Here is a 21,263-nt window from a genome sequence, read left to right as displayed (position 1 = left end):
GTTAAAGCAAAATTCCATGGGCGCAGTTTAAATTAATAAATCCCATTAATGTCTTCATAATTATCCTACACCTACTTTGATCATCTCTACATCTTTTTTGGTAAAAAGCTCCAGGAAATACACTACCTTTACTCTAAGACCTAGGTATTGGTTGTTTGACATATGTCATTGCAAAAACATACCAGCCTTATTCAAACACTTACTGGAAATATTCACAAAGGTCACAATAACATAATGAATATAAAAATAGCCACAAGATACTTGCTTAGATAAATTTATTAGTGCATAGGTTAGAGATTTACTCTTCTCCAATATTAACAGGACAAAGAAGTTCATGTGAAAAATAAGTCTTATTTTAAAACAAACTCATTGAGGCAGCTATATAACAACAAGTAAAAAGTATGGAGCTTCCTATCCAAATTTCTGGTCTTGACGGGCAAATTATTGTATTATAAATAAAATTCAACATGATGGGATTTCGGGGGTCATTTTAGGTAACCAGCTGTTAAACAGCAGAACTGATTCCCCCCCCAATCTAATTTGTCTATCTGTATAAATAATATTTACTGATAAAAATCTAGAAAACTACAGAATAAAAATATATTTTACCTAGAACAAGTACTAAGGCAACCAATCTTTCCTTACTTTGCATGTAAACTTCCTCACATAAATCAGTGAGTGTTCTGGACTTAGAGGTAAAGAAATTTGTTCATTAATGAAGGCAAAATTTTTCAAGCGACTTCTTTATGGCTGACTTGCAAGAAGACCAATAATTTTTTTAAACATGTTTGACATCTGAATAGCTCCAGCACATTCACAGTATATTTGGACAGCAAAGCAGGAATATTCATACACATAATATAAATTGTAAACTTTGCTGAAGTTCATTAAGTCAGACTGAATTATAGTTTACTGAGTAACTTTGATCTCAGACACTTTCAACAAAACATAAGTTTAAGGATTCTAACCTTTTAGGACCGAGTTATTGCAGTTAACATTATAGTTGAATATTTGGAAACATTGACAAGTGTAGTTTTAGACTGTGTTTAAAAAGGCACACATTATACTTTCCTCTAATTCTCTTACAGTGTAAATATATCTACATATCTACATGGAAGTCCTTAAACAATGAGAAGTCAAAAATTCAAGTTACAAATATTTTACACACGAAATACAAAAATAACCTGTAACATTAAATGCAGTTATTTGGTTACATTTGAAGTCTTTCAAGCTTTCAAGTCTTGCAAGCTAGCATTACAACAGGCATGTATATACTAAAACACTTCATATATGTTATATAACACAAGTTTCATAACAAATCAGTGTCTTAGTTTGCCTTATGTTTCAGACTTTTCTGAGGGAGTTTATCCCTATGTGCTATATTCACACATCAACATTAGCAAGCTTCTGAATAAGAAATCCTGACTTGGCTTTATAGAGAAAAAGTGAGAGAGAGAAAAAGTGTGATTTTTGTTGTATTCATATGAACAATAAGGCTAAACTGATCCATCAGTTTCCTTTGCACAAGGATTATTTGTAAAATTATCTGCTCAAATTCAGCGTGCTTCATTATTGCATTCTTTTACCAGAAATGTTGCAACTAACTTTTTATTATAAAGGCAAGGAAATATTTAAAGCAATTAACCTTAGTCACATTGAAAGAAAAAAATAAAAAATCTGGGAAGTGTAAAAAAGCTTTTTTTTTTTTCTTCTCAAGTGTAATGCAATAGGCAGACAGTTAAATAAGTACTCTTTTCAGGATAAAACACTTTAGCACTTGTTGGAGAAAAAATTTTTAAGTATAAAGCTTCGATAGGTTAAGGTGACTAAATAATTAATACACAAAGACATGGCTACATCTCAAAAATGTTCACAAGAGTGCTAACAAAAGCAGCACTGGTAAGGTACTAAAATTCGTGATTAGAATTATATTAGCGATAGGAAAAAAGGCAAACAGTCAAAACTCAACAGTCTCTCAACTCCCTATTTAAACTCTTTGTAACACTGAGATATGAAAAAAATCCTAAGTTACTTTAGTTCAAAACAATTAAGAGCAAGTTTCAGTCTTACAAATGTATAGTTTACGATGCAAATCCATACATATCCTAATACATTCTGATCATCATTTATGAGTAAACATTAAGAGTGATTTTGTTTTCATTTTTAACCATTAGTAATAGGTCATCATCATGGAACAGTGTAAGGCATCATTTATTAAAAAAGGCTTGGTTTTACTCAAGATGTATTTTGGAGTTTCTGAAGGTTCGTAAGTCTTAGAATGTGCTTGCTATGACAGTGTTGTTGCTAGGATAATTCCAAGTATCAGAAGCAATACAGTTACACATATAATTATGAACATCAATTTCTGCAAAAAAAGAGAGAAAAGTTGAGATTGAAATACCTTGTCAGATACAGAACTGTTTAAATACATGCATAGCCATGGAAAATTAATAATACTGATACCTAATCTGAGTGTTTGGATTTTCCTTCTGAAGAATACTTACTGCTATGATTTCCTACTGTTAGTCTTTCTTTTCTAACACACATATAACCATAGTTACAAGATAGACACATATCTTATAATAACTTATTACTAAGTTATAATCATGGTTACAAGATAGATACAAGATAGAGCTATCTCTGTAACATTTCTGTATTTTGCTTCACAGAATAATTGTTATTACTCATACCCAACTTCTGTAAATATCATTACATATAGAAACAGATACAATAGTCACCATTTACTTATCAAGGTCAAGTCTAAGTACAGTAACATAGCTTACTGCCACCCTCCTTGGATAAATATTTGCAGCCTGCTCAAACCTTTACAATTGCACAATTAGTGGAATTCAACAAAACATCAGTAAAAACATTGTGTAGGTAATAGCTCAGAAGAGCTGCAAGGGAAAAAAAAAAGAAAAAAAAGAAATGGGTTCTGTGTAAGCGCAAAGTCTGACATTAGGTCAGGTATTTCTGACTATCAACAATGATACAGTAAATCCTGTTATCTGCCCATAAACCAAAGCTGAGAAGAAACTGTAACATCAAAACTAAAAACTTAGATATTAAAAGAGTGTTAGTACAGAAAACTGAATTCCTGACTAGCTGTCTGAAATGACATCCCACTCAGCGCTTCATATATAGTTTGAAGATACTACATGCAAAAAGTTGAGTTTCTATTAGACTCAGAAGAGTTAACTGCTATTTTCTACTTAGCCTGCCTAGGTGTTATCTTGACAAGAAATGGTAGATTAGTACAGCAAAAATCTGAAGATTGAAAGAATTCTCAAATTTATGTCCTAAAATACCAGTTAGAATCTTTGTAGACTTTCTTTTACAAATACATTGTTATTTTCCACTGTTTGATTTAGTCTAGTATTAATAAACAGCTTCGAAGTAAGAAATTTTAGGATGTTCTGCAAGGCATAATAGCCATCTTCATGGTTGCAGACATCTACTTTTACGAAAGCTCTACTTAAAACCATAGAAAACCGCATTTGATAAAGTTCCAAGTGTAACTAGTATTCCACATCTTAGTGCAAATTGTTTGCTGATGTGAACTTTCAGTATTAAAAAAAAATTCAAAGGACTTTGAGACAATAATTGGATCTTTTGGTCTCATTTCCTTCTGTGTTTACGAGTCTTAGCTAGTGATTGCATTCTGTTAATTTAGCAGCTTACCACTAGATGTCAGTTTTCAATATTCACATGCACAGCACTTTTATAGTATGCAGAGAGAAGATCCACCAATGCATCTCAAGCCTACCCCCCCAATACTGACTGTACAGATATTAAGGGTTAGGAGAGCAATACAAGTTACCAGAGCAAAATGAGCAAAATTAGTTGATTAGTTACTTACTGCCACACTGGCAGGAAGTCATGCATGCTGAGGTTATCCAAGCATCACCGAATACCAACAGACAAACCAATAATTAGACCAATTATGGCAATCAACACCAATGATACAATGATAATTATCCACATTTTCTGTCAAAAAAAAGGTATTATTATTTTAAGCACATTAAAACTTGCATTTATTTTCAATTTTTAAAATAGTTCAGATCCACACTCATTTTTATTAAAGCCTGCAGTATTCTCAAATTGAGATAAATTTATCCTTATACTCTTGCATGCATAAGAATAAACATTTTTAAACAGTGTTTACAGGTAAACTAATGTGATTAATACCTATATAGTTATCAAAGATGAGAAAAATCACCATTTACAAATATATTAAGTGAGCTCTTTTGACACTTCTTAAATAATTTTTTTATAATGTAACACTCATGTTATCTATATGTAGGTATCTGTCTGTCTATATAAAGACATATTATTCCCTTGAATCCAACTCGCCATAAAAAGCCTCACAAAATTGCACAGCATCTCAAAAGGGGAAATTATAATGTCAGAGGAACACTTCATTCACCCTGCAATCATACAGTTACAAAATAAAAAAATTACTTAGTAGTTTCATTTCAGAACACATTATTTGGCTTTCTGATGGGAATAAAGATATTGAAACACAAAACAAGTTTCCATGCTAATGGAAAAATGCCTGAACGTTACTTTGAACTCAATTCCTCCACAAAATTGAGTGTCGTGGTTTAACGTCACATCCTTTCCAGGGGGATGATCCTCCTAATCTAGTACTTGTACAAGAGTACAAAAGTAGTTATCTGTAAAAAGAATAATCACAGATGGACTTCTAAAAAAGTAAGGCTGCTTCAGCAAAACAAGTAGTTTTATTTTTCCTGCTAACACGGTGATTTTTATAGCTATAAATCCAGGTAAGTTTACCAGTGACAAAGATCCAAAACCCTTTAAGCTTATTTAGGGTCTGAATAATTTAAGGTATCATGGTAGCTGATAAGAACCACCTGTGAATTATCTACTAGCATAATATATTAATTCTTCTTTTGGAGTTTTTACACGCTGTAACAACAGCTTTTTAAGTGGAAAATTATGAACATAGCCTTAGCTGTGCATGAATTGCTTATCCATTTTTGTAGTACAAGACGTTTCTGTCCTCTACTGGTAATATCAATTTTTAATACTAACTATAACAAATTAATTCACATTGGAAATGTTCCGATTTCTTCCAGATTATGGGGTTTATTTTGTTTGTTTGTAAAATCCTTTGGTAAATCTTCCTGTCACATACTAATTTATAACAACATTTTCTAATCTGATTTTAAATATCACAACTAGAAAAAACTAGAAAGCATATATTAATTCTACCTTGAAGGACTGAATACAACAACAAAAAAAATTAACTAAAAATTGAAGGTCGCTTCATACTGTGCTAAGTTAAATACACTGACTAGCACATTTACAGAAAGATAGCATACCCTTCTTGCTTTACTTTGATATTTAACTGCCTTTTTTGTCTCTTCTTTTGCATGTTCCACGTAATCTGATGCATTCATCACGTTCTTTTCTATGTTGTTGATCATTTCACCCTTAAAATGAAATTTTGAAGAAAAAGCTTTATTATTGGAATCCATGGATCCTTGTTTAATGAACCTAAGAGAAGAAAGGCTATAGAACATCAGTGATTATTTTAAACAAGTGAATAATGTACATACATATTAGTGGCTGACATTTTTTCTGCTTTGATGTGTAAAGGAAAAAGGGAATGAGAAGCAAGGGCTCAAAGTTCTAACCAAACAAGGAACATTCATGGGCAGGGCAGGCATATTTCTCCCTTTTGCAGGAACAAACACTGAACACCTGAAAACATACCTTTGAATGTGAGGTATGTTTTAACAGCCAAAACTAAAACTGACATACTAAAGAGATCAGAAATCCCTGACGTGCCTGGAAGTGGGAAAGGGAAGACTGTTTTGACACAAGGTTCAACAGTTGTCTAAGAAAACACACACATGTAATAGCAACCTCAAAAGTTCCTCAGAACTGAGGGTTTAGAATGTCAATACATAACATTCAAATTAATTATGATGAATGAAATTTGGTAATGAAATGGAGGATTGATGAAAAATTACAGTAAGTCTATTACCTGTGTTTCTGTCCATCAGAAGAAATAATCAGCAGCAGTAAACAGTAAATCATTAAAGAATGATGTACAAGTAACTTTTGTTCATTTCTAATTCAAAAGAAGACTGCTACCAATTTGCCTTGGCTATATACTTAATATCAAAGCAACACAGGACTTCTAGAACAAAACCCAATAAAAACCAGTCCTTTTCAGGAAAGTTTCTCTCCTGAACATTATTCTTTTCACTCTCCTACATAAGTCAAAGAATTTTAAGAACAGAAGTTAAAAATATTTTTGTTACATAATTGGTATGTAAAGACTACAAATAGAACGAATTTACACACGTCAAGACAAAGCTTATGACTATAAGAGATAACTTGAATGACTTGTCAATCCCTTTACATTCATGCTAGTTATAACAGTAATCATACCTTTGTATTACGTGCAAGTTGCATACATCCTTGCTAACGCACATTTTATTCTACCACAGTGGTCCTTTACCATGTCTGTAAGAATCCTAAATTCCCAAGATATTAGCCAACATTCCACGAGAGAGTTGTTCTTACTTAAACATGCACAAAATGTTCAAGCATATTGCAATATAAGCATAATGAAGAAAATATTAAATATACCAACTGAAAAAGTCTATGCTTAGTTATTCACAGCATATACTACGAGTACATCTACATCGTACATTTGTCTAAAACAGAACAAAAAACCTTTAGTGATTAACTTTCATATATTCTAATCACAGTCAAAAAATACTGTAAGTCTGTATTATCTGAATATAAGCAATTGTTTCTGCATATTTCAAAGAGGAAGATGGGGGAAAAAGATCCCACTTACGTAAATGTGTTTGAATTGGTTCATTTACCTGAGTCTCAACAAACATTGCCATGTCCATAAACATTTCATGTAGTTCCCGTATGCTAGATTCCAGTTTCATAATATCCTTGTGACGTGACTCAATTTCATTCAGAGCTTGCCTAGTTATTTGAGAGTCTGATATAATCTTCGGGAGAACGAAAAAAGATATGGACATAAATAAGTATGTGCCAACACAATTCTAAATAGCAGAAGCAGCAGAATAGAAGAGAGACATAACTGGACCAGAAATACATACATCAGAAGTGAAAATTGAAGGATTACCACTCTCTAACATTTCTTCCAGTTCCTCATCAGTGGTGGTCTTTCCAGCTAGGATAAAAACAACAGTACTTCACATAACATCACTTATTCATTACTGAACATAAAATTTTACCATACCAGAAGGATGACAATTGAAAGAAAATTCTTGTATTGAGCATTTTTCAGGATAAAACAGTGTACTGTTTAGCCATTACCAAGTGCCATTTTGCATATGAAAAAAACAGAAAATATCAAGTAATAGTCAGAAAACAAATGTAGATTCAAAGCTACAATGAAGAATTCCTGGTTGGTGTTTTTTTGTTTGTTTGCTTTGGGTTTTTTTTTTGTCAAATTGAAGAGTTTGATCAGACACATTTAACAAGGTTCATATGTACATTGTAAGTGGAGTGTTCTTCAGAAGGAAGAACTTGAGATACAGAGTATTTATATAACATTCCATATTTACCTATTCAATCATGTCACATTGGCACCTAATTTAATTGCTCCCCACCACTGTGTGGGCAATAAAATCTTTATGTAAATTTCATTTTACCAACACAGGATTACATTCATATTCCACATAGAGAAGACGATTATCCATTGTGTACCTTCACTTCTACTCTTCATAATACATCTAACAATTGATGTAGTTTATTATTGCATGTTTAAGCAAACTGAATCCTATTGATCACACTGGTATGACAAATGCAAGTGGTATAAGTTACACAACACATTCAAGTGATTTGTACTGTACAGTTTTAAAAATTACACATCAAATCCCTCTTCTCATGTAAAATAAGTTGAATATCTGTCCTATCAGATGAAAGTTACAGTTTGAATATTACTTCCTGATGTTAATAACCAAGAATGCTGCAAAGCCTGCTTTAAAATTTTTAGTGCCGAGGAAAAGCTGAAGGCTCTAATTGGATCATAACAACATTAACTTAAAAGAATCATGTCCTGAGGTATTAGTGTCCCTCCCCTCAAACGTATAAATAAAGAAAAATGTAACTTGCCCGATAAACTTTACTGAAATACTGAATTGAGCCATTAGCATGAGAGGCTAATGACAAATTTGAGAAGTACATGAAAAGCAAAGTCGTCTTATAATTTGCCAACTTTTCTGTTTGCATTTCCTATTTCAGCAATATATGTATTTGCTCTTACAGGAAATATTCAAAAAGGCTAATTTTAGGTACAAGATGTTATGGATTTTTTTAGACACCTTCCAAGGTAGATGCTGTAGTTCAGAGTAGAGTCAGGTACCTTTCTGAATACTCCTCGTAACAATCAATGATGAAGTAAGTCAAATGTGAGTCAGTCAACAAATGATAAGAGCATGTATAATGGCAGCACTAATTTTATGTCACCTGAATTTAACAAATGTTCTTATTGACAAAAATAGCATAGCATGAACAGAGATGTCCTGTTTAGCATGTTAGTTTTCGAATGGTTTCTAGTAACACTTGCTATCTTCAGAACGCAGCTTTTCTTAATGTTTTGTTTAAAGTTGCAACACTGGAAATAAATGAAACAAAGGAAAAAGATATTTTCTTTAATAATTTTCAACATAAAAGTGATTTAGTGGGTCTTCTCTATTTTCCTTACAGCTGTTCTGAATAGTAGTATCAAAGAGTTTATGCCATACGATAAAATTGTTTCTTTTCCCTCACATCCTTCAAGAAGATGTCCAAGATGTATGATGCTTTGTACCATCTTTAAGTAATAAGAAACAAGGGAGGTACTAACAACACAATTCATCTTTTTTAAAAAAAGTGTATTCAGGTCACTTACTTATCTCTAATTGTCTCTGTATCCGACCTTTGCTGCGTTCTCGAAAAAGAGTTTGGGTCTCGTTGTATTCCGTCATGACCTCCACAAACTTGTGAGCTAATACAGAGTGCTGTTTTTTGAGGATTTAAAAATGTGGAACAAAAACATTTATTTTTTTTGATACAGCAAATACTACTGCACAACAACTCAAAGTGGTATTTACATTCCAACAACACAGAACGTGAAGTTCTGAAACTATTTCAGAAAAGCGAAACTCATTCTCTGATTTACTAGAATCCTTTTATTTTCTTTAAACTTAAGTCATCATACCTGTGTTTTTCTTATCCTGAGGTCCACTGATGTCCGATTAGCATTTTCACCCTGATCAAAACTCTGTTCAATAGCTAAGAACAATACAAGAATATTAGGAGTCAACGTTCAGTATAATTACTTAATAGTGTAGCTCAGTTACTTTGTAAATACTATTAACTATTACTTTTTTCATGTACAAGCTCCCCATAAACACGTTTCAGAGGGAGGAGGGGGGTGGCAGTGATACATAGATATATATAAATTTAAAATAATTTTGATAATTGGTACGGATCTTAAAACATAGTAACTACTTCAATACTCTTAACAGAGTCACACTACTGTCTATTACTCTGGAAAAATTTCAAAAGGTGTAACAAAATGGGCTGCTCTTACAGTTTAAACAATAAACACCATACCCTAGTGTTTACAGAAGGACAAAAGTGTATAGTAATTTTAATATAGTAACATTAAAACACTCAATATATTTCAAAATCTACACTAAGCAATTAAGACATACTCACAGGGGAAAGCCATAGCAAAACTAGCTTGTCTGAATTTAAAATACAATAGGTGCTCTAGAGCAATTCCCTATGTAGACATCTATGCCATGGAGACTGTCTTTTTCCAGGTAAAGTTAATCTTCTTCCGAAACATCATGACCAAAAAACACCATTTCAGTTGAAGAATACATTTATACACAGAGGAATTACTTCGCATTGTAATTTTCTACATTATTTCTGAAAGCAAGCAAGCTCTTTGTCCTGTCCCACAAATTAGGCTGTGCTGAGACCTGGTACTTATCAGCAGTGAAGCTTGCCAAGGAGGAATAAAGTAGAGGAAGATACTGTTACTGACATGGGCTGTACGTTAGTTGGCAGGGAGGTGGTTCTCTCTCAAAAAAAAAAAAAAAAAAAAAAAAGAAAAAAGAAAAAAAAAGAGCTGTACAATACAATTTGTGCCTACATAATGCAGCTTTTCAAGTTTAGAAGTTCAGCTGCAATGCATTAAGTTTGTAACACTGCTACCATCCTGAATCATTACAAGTGACAGTAATTTTATTTCTCCTCACAACTTACCCTTTAACCTGGCTCGGATTTTATTAGCAATCCTCTTTATTTCCTCATTTAATTCTTCAAGTTCTTCCTTTGTTCCTTTAAAAAAAAAAAAAAGGTTTTTTTTTTTTGTTAGAACTGTTAATGATTGATAATAGCAAGCCAGCAACCATCTACAACTCTACCTTGCAATCTCATAATTGTATTCAGTACAACCATGCAGAGAAGAAAGTTTATTATACTCCTAAGTACTTTAAATACGATTTTTGTAACAGCATATTATCAGATTCCTGCTTCTTATGACAGGCCCTTAGAATTGAGAAGTGTTATTACCAAATCACCAACTAAGCCAGGCGATAAAATATTCCACTTTTTTTTTTTTTTTTTTTTTTTTTAACGTAACACTTTCAGGGTAATATTCATTTGCTGGTCAAAATAAAAGTTCACTACTGTCTATCAAGTGAAAATACAGATTTATCTCACATTTTTTTAGTTCTGTTTATCACGGACTCATTGCTTTTACTCTTATTAACGTAACTGTACCAGGCACTACCTATATTTTTTGAAGAATATTATACAGAGTATTCACGAAGAACTTAGCTAGATCTCTGTTATTTGGTTTACTGAAGACACTAGATTCACAAGAGCATACATTACTTACAAGCAATGTTATGTTCCTACACAATTCAAATACATTATGGAGCACAATTTTTAGCACAAACACAAGCTGATGAGCTGAGACCACAGATTTTAAACATTCAGATGAACCCTTATTAAACCTGAGATTCATTGACTGTATATGATTGTTAAGACAAAAAGCAGTCTGCAAAATCATTTGTAAGAATACAAACATACGCCCACCCATAAACAAAGAAAATAGGGGAAAAGAAAAACTAACATCCAAAGTTCAGTTTTCATCAACAAGAAGATAAATGTTAAGCTACCGTTGCAACATTCCACAACAATATCTCAGCATCTTTTCTTCCCTTTTCTTTAAACTCTGCCCACAAACCCAGGCATGCCTTGAATTAAGAAGTGTTGAGAACAGAGAAGGTTCCATGTTTCTGGGTAAGTTCCCTAAACTTTCGAGTTCTCTGTTCAGAGGGCACATCTTCACTTTCAGCTTTGAGGTTACAGCCTCTAAAAACAGGGCTCCAGCATGGAACTCTTACTACCGCCGAAGCAGCTGGCTGTAGTGTTAGTGTTAGACACGATCTTGCCCCTACTGAAGAATAAAGAGAAGATGATGGCTCTACCGTATGAGCTTCAGCTGACAACTTCAACATTTTCACAAATTAAAAGAAATGCAAGTAGCCTCTAAGCTTCTGAAGACACAATCAATTTCAAGATACCATATTAAACTGAGTTTTGGTCTAGCAAAGGTTTGATTGATGCAACAAATATTCTGAAAATGTATTTATTCAAACGAGACTTAAAAAAGGTAAAAAAGGCAAATGAAAATATTAATTCAATATTAAATATGGAAATATTTAAATAAATAAATTGTGTTACATTCTGCATTCTGAACACCTGAAGTTCTATTACTACAGATAGCTAAAACAAACAAAAAAATTTATTTGATTATATCTAGCCACACATATCGGAAATCTAAAAAAAGCGATACTCACTTCCTTCAGGATTTGGTGCTGACAGGATAATGCTGTGCTGCTTCTTCACTTCTTCCACATTTTGTGCTATTTTTGCTATATTATTTCTAAGTTCCTCAACCTAGAGGAAGAGAAATATGGCAATGAAAACTTTAGAATAATTCAGGGCAAAGATCTTTTAAAAAAAAAAAAATCTTTGGTAATAAAAACTGTAAAGTATTTCATTGCAACATTTGCAAGTATCTGACAGAAATCCCAGCAAAAATGTTGACATTTAAGCAGCTTGCACTCTTTTTTTTTTTTTTTTTTTAAAAGAAAAAATGGTATTCTTAATAGCAAATATATTTTGTATGGCCAAAAACTGAAGTGCTACTACTCTTAATAAAAAAGATTTTAAAATTCTATAAGCAAATTCCTTGTCGATAGGGAGTTAAAAACACTTCTATGCAGTAAAGACAGAAAATACTCTGGAATAAACAAGCAAAAGTGTTACCAACATTTGATTTGGCATACCATTACAAAGCATATTGGGGGGGAGGGCGGGGTGTAGACGAATTGTTAAATCTAATTACAGAAATTAAAGGCATGGAGAGAAAACTGTAAGTCTTTAATGCATGGTGAAAACTATAACTTTACCTGTTGGAAGAAGTCATCCATAAAATGGTCTTTTTCAACAACAACTGTCTCCCCATCTTCATTTCCTTTACACTGTAAGAGACAACAAAAGAAAATCTATGAAATACAACTCAGAATACTGTTCTGAAACAGCTACGACTTCTTCCACTTTGTTACTGCGTACACATTTTTGTCAATAGTCTGCAAAGTCAAAAGTTTTCCTTTTCTGAGGACTGTAATCTAAAAACAAATAAGCAGAGAGGTCAAAGAAAGTCACCTGACTACCACAAAGTTTTGAATGCTAAGGCATGTGCTCCTCTGTAAAATACTTCAGGACAGAACCAGTCTGTAAGTGATGTCACAGTTTTCATTACCTGTCATAAAAATTATTAAAATACAAATTGGCATATAAATGTTCTCTCACAGCATAAAGATACTTCCACACTGAGTCCCACATGAGCTGAAAATAATACTCAGTTTACTGAGACAGTATTTCTTTGAGAGGGTTTGATTTACTAAGAGGGATGCTGATGACTGCCTTGTGATGTAATAAGCTAGACATCTAATGAAAGCTAGAACAAAAAGCTATCAACATCTGCTTACTAGTTTTGCCCTTGGGTGTTTTCAAGGCTGCCATTCCACACCAATTTAGACATAATTATGCTACACTGAACTACACATGCATTACATAATGGATAAACCCTTAGAATAGCAGCCAAGGAGGCAGAAGCTCAAGCTGACAGGCTCTCACAGATCTCCAGGGCACACAGCCCAATACATCCCTGAGTCACACTTCTCTAACCCTTGAGCCAGCCCAGCAGATATGGATCTTGACAGTAACTGAGATTCAAATTTTATCAAAGGAAAAGAGAGAATTAACATGCATCATATAAAGGCTTCATATAAAGAGTTCTAGCTGCCATGTTCTCTAGTTCCCTCTGTAGAGCACAGACTGCTTCAACTGCCTTGAATCAAAATCAGAACAAAACATTGTTCTACCATATACTGAACGAGTTATGACTTAGAAAAAACAAACTACAAGATAGGTATCATCAAGGGATTTTCACATCCAAGACTTTTTTCTTACAAGCCCCTCTGCCTTTGATCTTCTAACACTCACTTTCTGCTCCTAAACCCTGATCCTATTACCCAATAAGCCCTTTGTTTCTGGTTTTATTAAATTAGGTGAGATATGTATTATTTGCATGACAATTCTGCAATTTAATCCAATGTCAAACACTGCTATTATCTAATAAAGAAAGTTATACTCAATGAAGATCTACGCATCAAAATCTAAGAGTGCCCCAAATCTCCAAGGAAAGTTATTACTTGTACTTTGTGACAGTTCCTTTCTTGCAAATTCAGGGAGCGCACAAAGCCCTGCGACAACGTTTGTCAGAAATCATCCGGTTTTTATGCTCAGGGGAAGCCACAATGCCCCGATTGAAATACAGTAATTTAAATGTTATTGCTCTCCTGGACCACCCTCCAATCACTCATAGTGCTGAGTGTCTTTAAAGACTTTTTGTAGTTATTTTGGGGAGATGATTGCTAGAACTCAATATTAAAGAATCTGTCCTTCGGGATCATAATCAATTAACAGTCTTGCTTAATACAAATAAGTGAGGAGGTCTGTGCCCAAATGAAGTCACCCAACTTTTACCCATTCCAGAGACTGCTGTGCTACAAAGCTACCGGTTGTAAGTTAATATTTAAGAATGAGCTACACTTTAAAGACATTTAATTTCATTACCTATGTAAAAGAACACCTTCTGCATATATTTACTGAGTAAAGAGTAATTTTTCTACTTGTTTATAACCACACCCTATATTTAGTTAATTGAACTAAAAATAATGAAAATAGTATCAGCTAAGAGATTCAGCGTGTCAGCTTTTAGTTTGGTCAGAAGATCTTCGTAAAACATTAAACACCTGAGTGAACCTTAAACAAATGAAAGATACAGAAATCTTACTCAGCAGTCCTGTTTGTAGATGCTAGGCTGGAAGGAAGCAATCATGATTACCCACCCTGCAGTCAGTTCCACATTCATTTCACTTTCACATTTGGTTGCAATGACACCACTGACAGATCAATTTGCTGTCTACAATTTGTTGAAGGATTTATGGACAGACTACTTTGAACATCAGCACTTGAGACACCTGATGACTTGTCAACCTCCGTTCTCTATGTTCTTAAATCATCACTTACCTAAAATACAGCTTATTTGCTAACTCTCTTCAACTTAAGTGATGCACCTTCTTTTGACAAGCACACAATTCAACCAAGAACTCACTTTTATCACAAAGTTTAGCAGAAACATATTGTTTCTCCTAGACCTTACCTCCCTAGTATAAGCAGTATCACAAAAAACTGATAAAAAGTTTCACGTCAATGCCAAGAGCAATCTAATGAAGTCTGTTTGCAGCTCATACCTTGACCTTGGGACTGAAAGTCTGGGCCATACAACTCCATAAACATTCATAGACTTATAAAATATATCAAGTTCCCTTAGAAGTTGGTTTATATGACAGAATCCAGATATTCAGACAGTATCATTTCTCAGCTCCAAGTAGGAGCTATCCTGGTGGTTTATGAAACTTCTGACATTTCCCATACCTTACAGAATTGCAGGAATAAGTCTAGCTTGAGATATCTTACCAAACTAATTATTGACCTTTGAAACTGAAAACAGCTTTTGACCTAAAAACATGACTATTACTTGCCCTTGAAATTCCATTCAAGGTCAGTTATTTCTCAGTCCAGATCATGTGTATTCCTCTGGCAGGCTGCAAGGATAATAACTGACCACCATCATCCCAATGAATCAGACCCAAGGAGTGGGTTACAGAGTGTTACAGTTTCTCCTCACAGCATTAGTGTTTCCAGAAATTCTTTTATATCAGAGCAGCCAAGGAGGGCTTACAGAGGGCCAAGGAGATCTGTCAGGCAGCTCTGCCAAGTCAATCATTAACATGCATTTAAAAGCATTATTGTACAACCAGGAAAACATCATATGGTAACCGTCTACAAGACATTACTTCACGCTGTTATGACATGGAAAACATATAGCTCATCTTCAGAAAATTCCATGTTTGAACAAAGAATAAAGTAACAGGTTAACTCAGGGGAAAAAAAGAACTCAGTAATGTTTTCCTCCTTCTGAAGAGGTTCCTTTTGCATTTTTTTCCATACCACCCAATTCTACCAATTTTAACTTCTGTGACTTTGTGGTTCTTCACTCATTCCTAAACAGTTTTGGGGGCACTAAGGGAATGCCCAAGAAATAGTTTACAAAAAATCAATGCAGTTCCGTTCAAGCTATAGGTCCTTGTTAAAAAAAAAAAAAAAAAAAGGCTACAATCTAATATAAATGTATTTTTCAAAGGTTATGTCTAAGATATCCTCAGTAACACTCAAGAGTAAAGAAATATAAAAAGCATGTATTTAAAATGATTCACTAATCAAGCAAGAAAAATGAATTTCAACAGATAACTCTGCATCCATTTCAGCATAACAAGACTGTAATTTCTGAGCCATATAAACAATGCACCCGAAACTTGAGATCTAAAACATCACGCTTAAGCAGAGAAGATTTACATCTTACCTCCTTCTTAAATGATTTAACAACAATAACAAAAAAGTCTTAAAGGTCTGTTAATAAAACTCATTCAAAGGACATCTGTTTTAATATGTGACACTAGCCAAATGTGCTGAACTGAGTGTGTGAACACAGATCTTACAGCTCTTTTTAAGCCATTTTAAGATGGACTTGTATGCATGAACAGCAAACCACTGAAGGCTGGGAGAATATTTTACACAATCATTGCTATGTACTTGCTCTGTTGTTTGTTTTTCTTCCCTGAATATCTACTATCAACCACTGCTGTAAAAGGCGTATTGGATCAGAGAAAACCTTTTATCCTTCTTTTAATCTTACACTCATTTGTGCTCAAAATAACTAAAACCAGTCTGGGATTTGATCAATTGTCCAATTAATTGTATTAAAGGACAATTCAAACAGCTGAAAAGTTCATTTTGGCCTGCTCAGAATAATTTAGAAATGACATTAAAATAATCCCCTAAAAGTGGACAAATACAATTATGGTTACTATCTGCTGAAAAAGCATGTACTTTACAGGACTTTTTCTAGCTAGAAAATAAGAGGAAGCAACATTATCTGGAGGTGATATAATCTGCATGTCTTCAACAATTTCTTTCTCCAGTGACTATTTTAGCACTGTGTAACTGCCTAAATACAGTGTATTAACAAAAGAATAAAAAAAGTTACGATAATTTTATGTTAATGGACAACAAATATTGATAAGTAACATTTCTCCCTCTTTATAAAGATAAAGGGAAATCTAGGAAAAAGTTACAACATTTAATGACAAAATAGTTTGCTTGCTTGCTGTCAAATAAAATCCAGGAACACACAAATGAGGACATGTAAACTTGTACTAGGATCTCTTAAACTACTTGTGTACCACATTGGGTCTTCGGGGGAAACAGGGTGGATGGAACTTACACGTAAGGTACAACCAAAGTAATACACAAGGATGTTCTTATATTAAGGGAAAGAGGCAAGGCATAGTTACTCCTGAAGATTTTGCAGGCCCAGGCCTGTTTAAAAACCACAACATATATGCTCTACTCTTCACTTAATGATTTAGCCAAATAAAATACAATGGAACTACACTAATCAAACTGAAACAGTTTGGAAAATAGGCAAATAAATATTAATACATTATTCCTTCAGATTATTTATTCCTTTTCAAAGCAATCTTATCCACGTGTGATGAAGGACCACTGTTCAAAATGTTTATGCTAGTAAAGGAAAGTCACTTCACAAAAACAAGATCTTTTTTGATATTTCAGATAATTGTGTAAGATGGAAGCTGCTACTTCCATGAGTTCCTTGTGGAAATCAAGTTGTACAAAAGCCATCTCCCTCGGGTATGCAGCTTTTCAAAACTTCATGTCAACTACACACTTTTAAGTGACAAAATGTCGACTGGATCTTCAATAACTTCTACCTTCATTTGACGTTTAAATATTTTCTTCTAGTTAGAAGAAAACTTCAAGTCTCTAAGCTATTTGTTAATTCTACAGGCAGTGAAAGTTATGTTGATGAACATATGAAGCACTTCAGCAATATTGATCACTATGTTTAAAGTAGTAGCTTGCTGCAGTAATGTTTCAGTTAAAGAAGTAGCTTGCTGCAGTACAATAATGTTTTCAGATGCCAAATACTAAAGCTGCCTTAAAATCCCCTATCTACAGTTGCTTTAAAAACTTTTAACAATATCTAAGGGGGGCGAGGGGGTTAGGGTTTGGTTGGGTTTTTTTTTTAAAACTAAAAAAACCATACAACAGACCACTGCTGCTTCCCCTCAGTCACAATGAAGTCTACGTGTTTAGGATTATAAATTAAAAAGCAAATTCAGATCACTGTTTGCTGCTTCCTCTTTCTGGGAAGCACGCAGCATCACTGAAATCTGGCACGTATTCCTACAACATAGATATGTTTAGAAATAGGAAAAGAGAAGAAGTATACCTGAATGAAATTACGCAATTCTTTGGCATGACTCCAAAATGTCTTTCCTGGTAAAGATAATGTAACCTAATCATGTGAAAACTTTTCAGATGCCAATTCATCCTTTTGGAGAGGAAGACTGATAATTCCATCACTTAGACATGGAGCTTCCAAAATGCATTTTGTGATCCAAAAGATATGAACTTAATTTTAAGATGAATGAGCCCCAGACCTGCACGCAGCTCAACGCAGGCCAACTTCTACATATATGTGGAGTCCTAGAACTATCACAGGAACTCCTGCGTGCTCTCCATTTCCATTCAGGAGAAAAAAAAAAAAAGTCAAATATCCTTTTATTTTAACCAAGCCATATCCTGTTGAAGACAGACATGATGGTACCTCCCTCCAACTCTCCCTTCTTTTTTAGGATACTGTTTTCAAAGCACAAATAAGGGAAAGGAAAAGAGCGTATAAACATAACCAGCTACCATTTTGTAAACACGCGGCAAATAAAATCTGCAGATAGCTTTATTGACGCATTACTGGTTAAACAGTTCCCAAGCAGATAAATCTACCCCACTACACCACGGGCAGTTCGAAAACAAATTATCCCGTTTATCTGTCACTCAAAACGTTAACGTTTGAAAGGCGCTAGAGGTCAGGAGGAAGCGGGGCAAGGTGATCTATAAAAATCGGAGAAGCTTGAACTTTGCTGCCAGATCCCCAGGCTCCGACGCGCCTCCCCGGCTCTCGGAGGAAGCCGCCCCCCTCCCCGAGAAGGGAGCTGGCAAACCGCGTGCGGCAGCCGGAGACCTCCCTGCCCCCAGGGACGCGGCCGAGGCGTTGGCTCCGCGAACCCCGCGGCGGAACATCAACCTTCCCGCCGCTGACCGTTACCTCAGGCGGCGATAACGGCCCGCACGGCCCTCCCCCCCGACTCCGCCGCCTTTGTCCCCTCCCGGCCCGCTCCTCGCCTCAGCCCACCGCCTCCCTTCCCCGGCGCCTCCCCGCTCTCCGCGCTCGCCCCGCCGGCCACGCCGCTCCCGACCTGCCCTGAGCCCGAGCCTTCACCTCTGCCAAGTCGGCCAGCCGGTCCTTCATCCCCGCAGCGGCTCAGCGACTCCCCGAGGCTTCCCCGGCTGCTCCTCGCTCGCTGCCGAGGGCCGTCCGCGCCCGGCCCGCTGTCGCCGGGGCCGCCGCCGCCGCCAGCCGCCTCCCCCTCCCTCCCTTCCCCGCTCGGCCGGGCACTGCGGACGGGCCGCGCCACCGCCCCACTCTCCTTCCGCGGTGCGCGGGGCAGCGGCCACGCCCACACACCCCCCGCCCAATGTCACGGCAACCACGGGCCGCGCCGCGCATGCGAAGATAGGGGCGGGGACGAGTGTGCGTCCCCGCGCCCCGGCGGCGCCGGGCGGAGCGGGCGGGCGCGGCAACCGTCCCCTTGGGGAATCCGCCTCGTGCTGCTGGCGTCACGGCGAGGCCGGCTGCGCGGGCAGGGGCAGCTGTGCTGCCGTCCTGAGGTAATTCCTCAGCTGCGCCTGAGCTTCTCCGCTTACCGGCGGCGGTGGCGGAGGAGACGCCGTGAAGGAGCGGGCGGCCGCGCTAATATTTGCGAAGCAGCATGCGAGAGCGGTCAGGAAGGTACGGCTGAGCGGAGTATTGCCACATAAATGTTCAAGAGGGGCGCTTCAAAGGAAAGAAATACTCAGTGTGGGAGAACTGAGGTGTCTGAACGGTACCACAGGTACCGTTTCCACAAGGAAATTCCCATGCCAAGGAAGCAGTGCTGCTAGGCGTATCCCAACCAGAAATTATAATACACGCAATTTTGGGAGACCATCATGAGAGAAAGAGTTGTAAAAAGTTGTCAGATGGTTATTTTTTAGTTGAATTTTACTTAAGTCTTTTCTGGTACGTGATGTGGATAGGCAGCAATCAGACTTCATGTAATTCATGTTCAGTCCAAAAAGTGTACAGACTGCGTCCTCTCTTTGCTGACACTTCCGCTCATCACAGGTCACAGACACGTCCCTTTGCCGTTTCATAATATTAAGCTATGGCTTGCAGTGTGCTGTTCACCCACAGAACAGCTAAGAATGATCCATATCATGGCTTGAAATTAAAAGAAAGCTGTACACTCCCAATCCATGGAGCAGAAGATGACCCATTGACTAACTCTTCAACTAAAACATGTTGACACACATTGCCTGTTAGTGATATTTAGGGCTCTAGTAAAACACTAGAACTTTGACAAAGTCCTAAATCTTTACGATAACAGGTATGTCTTAAAGGCCTGGGAGTTTCTAGGAAATAGAGCCTGCACGTACTATGGAAGGCAGAAAATCCTCAGTGGTATTGTGTTCTTGGACACTTGCTAAAAAGTGCTACTTCAGACTATAGTCAATTACCTGTAACTATTAGTATTTCAGTTCTATCATATGTAGACTTTATCTTCTAGACTACATGTTCAGCAACTGTAAATTCTAAAAATGTTACTTTTGGATACTGAGCATAATAATCCAATGCACAATTTTCCTCGTATTTAAAGAATTTTATTCCAGTGCTGGATCAGGAATTTAAAGACCCTGAATTAGCAATGTAAGCTGCTTTAATGACAGTAAATTCCTGAATTTTTGTTTTCTGAAAAAAATTAGATCTACATCTGCCCTTCATCATTGTCCTAGTCAATGCTTATCTTCCAAGAGTGTAGTCTTTTAATGAAACCTAGAGTCAGACATGTTTTACTTGGTGAAAAAATGAATAAAGTTTGTCTTTTGAATACATATTTTGATTGAATTTTGCTACTGTATGATCCATTTTACCTATCCATGCTGAAAGTGACTAATTTCCTCTTCAAACCTTTTAGTGTAATTTCCTGCGTCGCCTTGAACACCAGTGTGCAGACTTCCGTTCCCGCTTGAGCTCACATTGGAGACATTTCTGCAATCACTGCTTTAACTGGGAAGTACAATTACATTTCTTTTCATTGCTTGCCTGCATATATTGTTGACTTCGTTTACAGTTTACAAAATGACTTTGCTTCCTACTAATATAGCAGTTATATTCAAATATGCTGTTTAGGTCTGTGACTGTTTATCTCCAGTACTACCTTTCATACCATTCCTCATTTGCATCTTCAGACACTTAGTAAGGGCTGCCTTTTACTTTGTGCATTTATCTGCGTCAGTGAGTTGCTAAGTTTGTTCACAGATGACCTGCGTCAAGACATAGGAAATGTAAAGATCTT

The 21,263-nt window shown here is 36.0% G+C and overlaps 1 protein-coding gene across 4 annotated transcripts; it reads right to left on the bottom strand.

Annotated features, from left to right (window-relative positions):
* Positions 1–261: 261 nt before the first annotated feature.
* STX2 (syntaxin 2) lies at positions 262–19,161 on the bottom strand. Of its 4 annotated transcripts, none has more exons than XM_050906450.1 (11): positions 19,088–19,161; positions 12,504–12,575; positions 11,889–11,988; positions 10,285–10,359; positions 9,227–9,300; positions 8,918–9,026; positions 7,119–7,192; positions 6,870–7,007; positions 5,349–5,459; positions 3,939–3,987; positions 262–2,365 (listed from the first exon to the last, which is right to left on the bottom strand). In XM_050906450.1, exons 1-11 carry the CDS (start codon positions 19,115–19,117, stop codon positions 2,274–2,276), a joined length of 924 nt encoding a protein of 307 aa, XP_050762407.1. In that variant the 5' UTR covers positions 19,118–19,161; the 3' UTR covers positions 262–2,273. The 4 variants fall into 4 exon arrangements, with proteins under 4 accessions (XP_050762407.1, XP_050762409.1, XP_050762408.1 ...); XM_050906451.1 differs by having other exon boundaries at positions 2,303–2,365; positions 3,860–3,987; XM_050906452.1 differs by lacking the exon at positions 3,939–3,987.
* Positions 19,162–21,263: the final 2,102 nt, after the last annotated feature.

The sequence above is a fragment of the Gymnogyps californianus genome, chromosome 16, assembly GCF_018139145.2.
Source record: "Gymnogyps californianus isolate 813 chromosome 16, ASM1813914v2, whole genome shotgun sequence".
In the NCBI taxonomy this organism is placed as follows: domain Eukaryota; kingdom Metazoa; phylum Chordata; class Aves; order Accipitriformes; family Cathartidae; genus Gymnogyps; species Gymnogyps californianus.
The sequence above is the reverse complement of the archived record's forward strand: the minus strand, read 5'-3'. Positions and strand labels throughout refer to the sequence as shown.

Coding starts and splice junctions, on each gene's coding strand:
- STX2 (XM_050906450.1), bottom strand. CDS start 19,117: ATGAAGGACCGGCTGGCCGACTTGGCAGAG. Junction 9,301..10,284: donor AATCCGAGCCAGGTTAAAGG/GTAAGTTGTGAG, acceptor TATTGTTCTTAG/CTATTGAACAGAGTTTTGAT. Junction 3,988..5,348: donor ATCAAAGTAAAGCAAGAAGG/GTATGCTATCTT, acceptor TTTTTTTGACAG/AAAATGTGGATAATTATCAT.